General features: G+C 34.6%; 1 protein-coding gene across 1 annotated transcript; it reads right to left on the bottom strand.

Moving 5' to 3' along the window:
* Window positions 1–7,611: 7,611 nt before the first annotated feature.
* Window positions 7,612–9,404, bottom strand: LOC18446803 (xyloglucan endotransglucosylase protein 6). Its single transcript, XM_006856906.4, has 4 exons — window positions 9,179–9,404; window positions 8,731–8,831; window positions 8,360–8,553; window positions 7,612–8,269 (listed from the first exon to the last, which is right to left on the bottom strand). The coding sequence occupies exons 1-4, from the start codon at window positions 9,348–9,350 to the stop codon at window positions 7,867–7,869; spliced, it is 870 nt and encodes a 289-aa protein (XP_006856968.2). The 5' UTR covers window positions 9,351–9,404; the 3' UTR covers window positions 7,612–7,866.
* Between the last annotated feature and the right edge of the window lie 204 nt (window positions 9,405–9,608).

Below are 9,608 nucleotides of genomic sequence, written 5' to 3'. Positions count from 1 at the left end.
GAAGAGGACAAATGAGGTAGATGCCATTGTCGGCAAAGGAAAACAGCTGGCAATAATTCAGAATAGGACAAAAGAGGAAAAGAGAGGTGGCATATGTGGACAAAGAAGAGGGAATCGTCGGTGCATGTGGACAAAGGAGAGGGGCCCAGATGTCTGCAGATACGACAAGAGGAGGTGTCGGTGGAATATGACAAAAGTGCTAGTGGACAAAACATTTGAGCATAGGGGGATGCTCTTTGCAAAATAAAAAATAAAATATCTAGGCTCTTTTGGCCTTATTACAATGAGTATTCGTCTTTGGTGGTAGGACCCTTATTTGTCCCATATACTATCTTTCTTTTGAACGGTGATGATGTTTATTCATGGTCTCTGGCTGAATTCATCCGGATCGTCTTCTTCTGGATCTGTTTCGTCTGGATCTGTTTCTTCTGGATCCTTTTGACTGAGCTGGAGATACCTATTGGTGTGTAGTGGAGAGGACTGAACTGTTTCGTCTGAAGATGTAGGTTTTCTTCCTGCTTCAGCAAATATCTCTTTCATTTGTTTTTCAAGTTCGTCCTTGGAAGCATGAGGGTTGGTTTGAAGCATATTTCTCAAATAGGTAGGAAAGTCGAATGAAGTGTTTGGAGTATTTGGGTTTTCCTGGTATATAGGCGTTTTGGGAGGTATTCTTTTTGGAGTGGCTTTAGTGAGATCCATTTGGAAGATATCCCACCATTTGACAGAGATGGTCTTTCCCAAACGAGGGATGTAGGTATAATCATTTGAAGTATTGGGTGAGATGGTATAATCCCATTTCATAATCCAAGGGATTTGGTATAAAGCCATGAAGTAAAGGTGAGTGTCAACTGTATTATTGGTATTATTGTATCGTATAAATTGTTCCTGCAACTCCTTGAAAGCAGGAGGTAAAATCATAGCAGTTGATCCCCACACAAAAAACCAGTTTTGAAACCAAGTGGGGAACCTTTCGAAAATTGGTAGCCGGAACTGTAAATACCAGCTATGAGTATTGTTGGGGTTTTGATAATAGAAAAATTTATGCCAAGCTTCTATGTACTCAGCGTATTTGAAATATTCTTAAGAAAAGTCAGAATTTTGTAATTTCTTCCCATGTGCGGGATTAGAACCCCACTCAGTATAAGGAAGGAGCTTTTTTATCTGTACCTTTGAATAGGCTATGATTCTGGTATTTTGTTGGAAATAATGGACAACAGAGATGGATCCTGTTTCCATTAGAATTGCTTCATAGTATTCTCTGGTCTTAACCCCATTGATAGGATTAAGATGATTTAATAGGTATAATGGTGCAAGCTTGCTTGGGTCCATGTGAACCTGATGGTCCTCAATGGAAATATCTATTAAAAAGGCCCTTTCAATGTATTCAGATCTGGGAGTATTGGTAGGAAGAGTGGACTTGGATTGGGCAGGTGAAAAAGTAGGGTTGAAGTACGAGCTTCTGGGTATGTAATTTGATGAACTGGTGATTGATATGGTGAACGAATATTCAGGGGTGAGGGTTCCCCTTCATATGGGACTAAAGAATTCATGGGTTATTTTCCCCGGCGAGTAATGCCTCGGGAGCCCATATTTAAGGATGAAAGATCCTTATCAGAGAGATTATCTTTGAATAATTGAAGTGCAAGTGAAAGTGGTGATTCGTCGTTGGCGTCAGTGTTGCCCCCCCTGCAAAAATTCTCGGGTTAGAAAATCGGGTAAAGAATTAGAAGACCCAGGAAGATGTTCAATGGAGAAATCAAAGGCAGAAAGTATTGCCTGCCATCGAGCAAATATTTGTTTGGAAATCAAATTTTTAACATCTTTTTGCAGAATATCTTTGGCTGCTTTGCAGTCTGTTCGTATAAGAAAAGGTTGGTTTAAAATATCACTTTGGAATTTGGTGACACAATGAACAATGGCTAATAATTCTTTTTTCACCATTGAGTAATTTAATTGGGTAGAATTCCAAGCCTTTGAAGTATATCGTATTAATTGTTCTTTGGAATCTACTTGTTGTTTCAATATACCACCGAGTCTTTTATCGGAGGCATCACATTCAATTATTTTGAAAGCAGTGGGATGAGGAAGAGAAAGGCATTCAAGGGTTTTTACCTTACTCTTTATTACCTTTATTGCTTGAGTATGGATGTCAAACCAAGGAGGAGGATTCTTCTTGAGTCTATCGTATAATGGTTTGGAATCCAAAGCAAGGTTAGGATAGAAATCACTTATGTAATTAAGGCATCCTAAAAACCTTTGTAATTCAGTTTTATCAAGAATCTTATCAGGAAATTTATCAGCAAAAGCTATAGATCTATCTATTGGAATGATAGTGCCATGGTGTATCATATGTCCTAAAAATCTAATATTGGTTTTGAAAAGTGTAACCTTTTTGGCAGAAACCACTAAGCCTGCTTGGCTAACAGCATGGATAAATGTATTTATGTGTTTAATGTGTTGATCAATTGATTCAGAGAATATTAAGACATCATCAATATAAACTATCATAAAAGGGTAGTAAGAGTTGAAAACATCATTCATTATTTTTTGAAATTCTGATGGTGCATTTTTTAATGCAAAAGGCATTACATTCCATTCGTATTGTCCAAAAGGAACATTGAATGCAGTCTTGTATTTATCTTGTTCCTGGATCTGGATTTGCCAGTATCCGGATTTCATATCAAATTTTGAAAATATACAAGCTTGAGCAACTCTGTCTAATAAATCTTTTTTATTAGGAATTGGATATCTGATCCATTGTAACACTTTATTTAATGGTTTATAATTTATTACCAATCTAGGAACTCCTCTTTCCTTTTCAGCATTTTTGTTAACATAAAAAGCTGCACAGCTCCAGGGTGAAGAACTTGGTCTAATGAGCTTTCTCTGTAGGAGTTCTGCTATTTCTTTTTTACACATTTCTAATAAAACAGTATTCATTTGTATTGGTCTAGCTTTGGTAGGGATTTGGCTTTCAGTGAAAGTTGGTTCATATGGTAAGCTGATACTATGTTTTTTCCTATCCCAAAAAGCATTAGGATGTTCGCTACATATTGAGGTTTCTATTTGCTTTTGTATTGATTGAATCTTTTGTTGGATTGAAGGCATTTGTAATTGCTCTTCAATTACTTTGTATTTAATTTATTGTTTAAGGGTACAAAGAAATTTTTCTTTGCCTTGTAATTGGCTTTTGACATTATTTAATTCTTTTAATTTTGGTTTATGTATGAAATTAAAATGTATTGGAATATATATATATATAGGGAAAAAATGAGATTAGTCCACTAGCTCATATTAACATATGAACCCAACGTCTCAGATTAACTCTAGGTCGATCTGAGGATCACGGATGTCTGGTAATGTTTGAATTTTAGTTTTTTTTTCTACAAATCTAAATCACTTGAAATTTTAGGTGTGTGTTTATCAAAAATAGGTGAATCTTTGAAAAATATCAAAAAAATATTTTACATAAAATAAATTGACCAAAATACCCCCAAAAAGGTTCAAGGGGTATTTTTATCATTTTGTTTTTCCGAATAATTATTTTAATATTTTTATTACGGGCTAATTGATGAGAAGAACACATAACTAAAATTTCAAGTGATTTGACTATGTAAAAAAAAATTCAAGCACTATCGGACATCCGTGATCGTGAGATCGGCTCATATGTTTATATGAGCTAGTGAACTAATTCCATATTTTTATTTATTTATATATATATATATATATATATATATATTCTTCCATGCAATGTTAAAAATTGGTCTTCCTCCCTTTTCAAACACCAAGATAGCTGCACACTTTTCTCTCTCTAGAATAACATTAACAAAGGTAACTAGAGAAGCTCTCTCTCTCTTTAGCATAATATCCCCAAATAAATTTGCAAATGACTATCAACTCTCCAAATACTTCCTTTCTTAGACAAATCTCCCCTCAAGTAAGAGAGAAAAACGAGTACCTATCCAAAAAAAGAAAAGGGCAATAAGTGATGCAAGACAAGTTCCCTCAAGCAAAAAAAAGAGAAAAGTTTTAGAGATAGAAACAATGCAGGAACCAAAAAATCCAATTTCAATTCGTTACAATAGAATTCTCTTTAAGAGAGAGAGAATTGTTAGGACCCGTTTGGATAGGAGGAAATTATGAATTTTGGATATTTGAATCCAAAAATATTCATGGATTTTGAATTTCAAGGATTCTTGTCATGGATTCCTCAAATCTCTTGTTTGGATATATAATAAAAAATTCATTTATTCTTATGATCATTATCATGTCCATTGTTTGACAACAAATTTTGATATATTTTATCTAATACTCAAAATTTTGGAAAATTTTTGAGATAGCTTCTCTTTCTAATATATTAAGTGGTTTTCTCACTAAAATATTAATACACTTTCTCTTTCAAAAACTTAAAATTTGAAATAGTTTCTCTCTCTAAACTTTTTGATATATTTTTTCTCTCTAAAAAATTTAGATACTTTCTCTCTCTAAAATTTGATATAGTTTTTCTCTGTAAAATTTTGAGATACATTCTCTCTAAAACTTAAAATTTGAAATATTTTCTCTCTTTAAATTTTTTAAGATAGTTTCTCTCTCTAAACAATTTTAAGTAGTCTCTCTCTAAAATATGGTATAGTTTCTCTATCCAAAATTTTAAAGTATTTTCTCTATTTAAAACTTAAAATTTGAGATAGTTTCTTTCTAAAAATTTTGATATAGTTTCTCTCTCTAATAAATTTTAGGTAGGTTTTAACTCTAACATTTGATATACTCTCTCCAAAATTTTGAGATATTCTCTCTCTAAAACTTTCAGATAGTTTCTTTCTCTAAAATTTTAATGTGCTTTCTCTAGCTAAAATTTTTCTCTCTAAAACATAAAGTTTGAGATAGTTTCTCTCTAAATATTTTCACGTAGTTTTTTTATCTAAAATTTGATATAATTCTTAATCTCTAAAATTTTAAGATACTCTCTTTAAAACATAAAGTTATGAGATAGTTTCTCTCTCTGAAAGTTTTAAGATATTTTTCTCCAAAGAATTTAAGTAGTTCTATCTCCAAAATTTAATATAGTTTCTCTCTCTAAAATTTTAAGATAGTCTCTCTCTAAACTTAAGATTTGAGATGGTCTCTCTCCAAAAAAATTAATGTATTTTTTCTCTCTAAAAATTTCATATACCTTCTCTCTCTAAAATTTGATATAGTTTCCCTCTCTAAAATTTTAATATGTTTCTCTCTAAAATTTGATATAGTTTGCCTCAAAAAATTTATGTATTTTCATTCTTCAAGAACAAAATGGGTGGTTTACATTGAGATTTCCAAAATTTAGTCTTAAAATGAATATTCAAGAATCCCACAAAAATCTCAATTCCAATAGAAATGTCAATTCTAAACAAACCTAACCTTTTCAGAAAAAGTAACTTCTAAAAATCTGACTACAAAGAACCAAATGGGCCCTTAGATATGTAACATCTACCTTGGAGATGAATGTTACAAAATGACATGCCCACAATTTTAAAATATACCGTGTTAAAATTACGTAAAGAAATTTTTGTTTTTTGTTTTGAAGTCTACTTCTTCGTTCAAGTCATGCACATAATTGTTGATATCATTCATTCCACAAAATCTAAAATCTAAATTTAAAACAGATTTTAGAAAGAGAACTATGGAAGAAATTTAAATTGAGAAGAAAGGATAAAAAAAGAAAGAAGAAAAAAAAAGAGAACTATCGAAAAAATTTAAATTGAAAAGAAAGGATAAAAAGATAAAGAAGAAGAAAACACACATTTACATGGTTCGGTCTATTAGACCTACATCCATGGATCAAGGGCTATTTGGTCGTGCCCATTACGTCATTCATCCAATCTTAAATAGAAGTTACAAGATAACCACTAAATAAAAACTAATTCCCCAAATATCTCTTGATTATATCCCTAACTTATCACCAATGTATTCTTCACATTTAGTTATCCAAAATATGAGATATGGATAACTATATCATTCGTATACCATATCAAGTAGCTAGTGTACTTGCTTGTTGGTGCGTTGATATCTATCAATACTCATCCTTAAGTTGGTGCGCTAATATCTATCAAGCCCAACTTAATTAATGCTTCTTGAAAGTGTACTTGCTTGTGGCATTTGTCAGATATCAACAACTTGATTTTTGCTTTTGACAAATGGAATAGTAATTTCTTTTGCTTGAACTCTCTATCACAAAATTACAATTTGTTTTTATGTGCTTAGTAGTCCGTTTATGAAATACAGGATTTGATGCGATGTATATAACAGCTTGGTTGTCGCAATTTGTAACCATTGGACGTAAAATATTGAAACCCATATCTTTGAGAAGATATTATAGCCAAATTAATTCCAAGGTTGTTGTTGTCATGGCTCTATATTCGGCCTCTGCACTAGATCAAACAACAACCAATTGTTTCTTACTTTTCCAAGTTACAAGGTTATCCCTTACAAATGTATAATATGTTGTGGTGGATCTTCTATATGTATGACTATTTGCCCATTCAACATAAAAAAAAACCAATAATATCTGTATGACCATTTTTTCAAGAGATAACTTAAGGTACCTTAAAATTCGATTGAAAGCTTCAAGATGTATAGTTTTTGGAGAATGCATGAATTGACTACCATACTGTCTACATAAGCAATATCAGGTCTAATGACAGTATAATATATAAGTCTACCAACCAAACGTTGAAACATCCTAATATCTTTCAAAGCTTTGCCCAAGTCTATGTTAACGTTATAATTTGTTTCAATTGGAGTATGAATAGGTTTACAACCTATCTTGTCGGTTTTGTACAAAAGATCTAAAACATATTTTTTTTGAGAAATAAAAAACTATTCTGTGAGCGTTATACAACCTCAATTTCAAGAAAATATTTAAGTTTTTCTAAATCTTTAATATCAAACTTCATATGAAAGTAACCTTTCAATTTTTTACAGCTTTTGAATTACTTCATATCATAACAATGTCATCAACATAGATAAAGTCAATAACATTCTCGGATTGCTTTTTTTTACAAATAGGAAAGAATCAGCATTACTATGGGAAAATCCTATATCAACGAGAACTTGACTTAACTTTGCAAACTATGCTTTAAGAAACTGTTAAAGCTTATAAATTGCTTTCCTGAGCCGACAAGCGAGAGTTTTGTTGCCTTCATGAGGATATGACCAAGAGAAGGTTTCATATAAACTTCTTCTTTCAAATCTCTATGCAAAAAAACATTTTTTGCACCTAGTTGATATAAAAGTAAGTCATTGTTAACAACAATAGAAAGTAAAACCCTCACAGTATTCATTTATACCACAATAACAAATGTTTCATTGTATTCCCTTTGCAACAAGGTAACTCTCAATAGTTCCATTACTTCTGTATTCCACTCATTAAACTAACTTGCATCTAACTAGTTTTTTCCCTTTAAGAAGAGTGACAATATCCCAAATATAATTTTTTTTTAAGGCAACTAGTTTTTCTTTAATAACATTTTTTTATGTAAACCTATTATTTTTAATTTAAAATTTTATTTATTTACCTCAAAAAATAGATTTTTAAGAGGGAACTTATTTTTAAATGGACTCACAAGAACCATAAAAAAAAGTAAGAAGGAGGTTATCTCGTGATAAGCAACCAATTGTTTACAGGGCACCATCCACTCCCATCCCGGAGACAGGACGAGAGAGAAAGGCCTTCTCAATAACCACAAAAACAGGAAAGCCACAAATAAAAGAACAACGTATCATGTCTATCAAAACAGCACATCCTCACCCCCAAAAGAAAAACCAAAATTATGAACACCCCCAAAAACCCAGAGCCCAGGCCCCCAACCCCACTGTCTCATGGGCCCATTAACACTCGGGTGGCTTAGCAGGAAACCGAGCTGAATCCTCGCAGTAATCATAAACAAGGTGGTGGGCCCTAACCCACGCCATCTGATGGGCCTGATGTACGTTAGGCCCGGCAAGCCAATCACTGGCCCACCAGTACCTCTTCCCGTCCCCAACAGACGCCGTGCTGCAAATCCGCACGTGCTCTGAGGTAGGGCACTCACACGCGTCAATGTTAAATCCTCTGTAAGTGGAGACAAAGGGGGCGTGGCTCCAATCCGTTTTCACCCTTCCTCCTTGCGTTGCCCAATCGTCCGCGTTCCAGATAGAGCTATACACCCCCATTGATTGGTCCTTTGGAAATGGAATCCCCTCTTTCTCTTTGTTTCTAAACACTCGCAATGGCGTTTCATCTACCAGAAACCTGAAAAAACAAATTTTAACTCTCTCTAAGTTCAAGTAATTTCTTTTTTGACATATTTAGAAGAGATAAGAGGGTTTTGAGGAGTAATACATGACTTGGTTTTGGTTCCAGAAGAGGGAGTAGGAGTGGAAGTCTTTGGTGGGATCGAACCAGAAACTGTGGCGCATCTCCCTGTTTCCAACTCCATTGACATATATGTTGGTTTGGACCAGGTAGGGCTCCCCCGTCGTGTTTCCGAGGAACTCGAAGTCGAATTCATTGTGATTTGGTCCATCAGAAGACATCTAGAGACATAATCACAACAATTATTGGTGTCGCATATGTAAATCGGATTTGCATATTCATATGAATCGTATCTAAGAGATATACTGATAAAGAGTATTGTTTTTTTACTCTTGAATTTGTTTTGAAGTCTGAGAAAATAAAGGAAACTGAGAATGTGTGGGCGTCTGGTTTCTTACATAGAATGCGGTTACGGTACCAGCAGAGTCGCCTTCGACGAGCTTAATCTCAACACTCGTCTTCCCAAATAAGTACTTGCTCTTCGAACCAAATCCAGCACCTGAAAGACAGTAATACATCGGAACGGCATAAAACGGAATCCACAGAATAAGTATCCAGATAGAGTGAGAGAGATGAGGTAGAGAAACGGAATAAGAAAAGCTATAAGAGAAAAGAGGTATATGGTCAAAAAAACGGAAAGAAAAGAGGGAGAGAGAAGATAAAAAAGCAACTCAAAGCAATAAGAGAAAATACGGAGAGAGACGATAAGAAAGAGAGACAAAGTAACTGAATCGATCTCGAGAGAGACAGCTCGAAGAAGAGAGGAGAAGACAAGCTCAGTGAAGATAGAGAGAGAAAGATGGAAGAGAAGATGATTTGAGAGAGATTCAAAATGAGGCATAATACCAGACGAGTTATCGAGCTTGAGCTTGAGAGTTTCTCCCTCGTACATGAAATGGTCTTGAGCCCAACTGGGCTCGAAAAGCTCATCGAAGGTCGCACAATACACAACAGTAGTAGCTATGGCGAATGCATACACAACCCAACCATAGAAAGAGAAGCTCATGCTGAGCGCCATTAGAGAGACAGGTCTTGGTGCTTCAGGTGAGTTGTTGTGCTCCAGAGTAGGAAGGCCACGTTTTATAGCCGTTGCGGCAAACTTGCGAGGCAAGCAGCATTTCATCCGACGTGTCATTTTAGGGGGGGCCACGAATGCCACGGCATCATGGGCGGAGTGGAGACAAAGAGATGGGTTCCCCAGCGTAGCTGGCACTTGCCGGATAAGTGGGGGTCGCCCTTCCGATCCGTCGCTTTCTCAAAGGCTGCAGCAAATCGG

This window comes from Amborella trichopoda, chromosome 2, assembly GCF_054954075.1.
Source record: "Amborella trichopoda isolate Santa Cruz 75 chromosome 2, AtrichopodaSantaCruz75HAP2 v2.0, whole genome shotgun sequence".
NCBI lineage: Eukaryota > Viridiplantae > Streptophyta > Magnoliopsida > Amborellales > Amborellaceae > Amborella > Amborella trichopoda.
This window is presented reverse-complemented; position numbering and strand designations above follow the sequence as displayed.

Bases quoted from the DNA above. Each gene is read 5' to 3' on its own strand.
- LOC18446803 (XM_006856906.4), bottom strand. From the start codon at position 9,350: ATGGCGCTCAGCATGAGCTTCTCTTTCTATGGTTGGGTTGTGTATGCA. The intron at 8,554-8,730 runs GTAAGAAACCAG...TTATGTCTCTAG, and splicing joins GTACCGTAACCGCATTCTAT to ATGTCTTCTGATGGACCAAA. The intron at 8,270-8,359 runs GTATTACTCCTC...TTGTTTTTTCAG, and splicing joins TGGAACCAAAACCAAGTCAT to GTTTCTGGTAGATGAAACGC.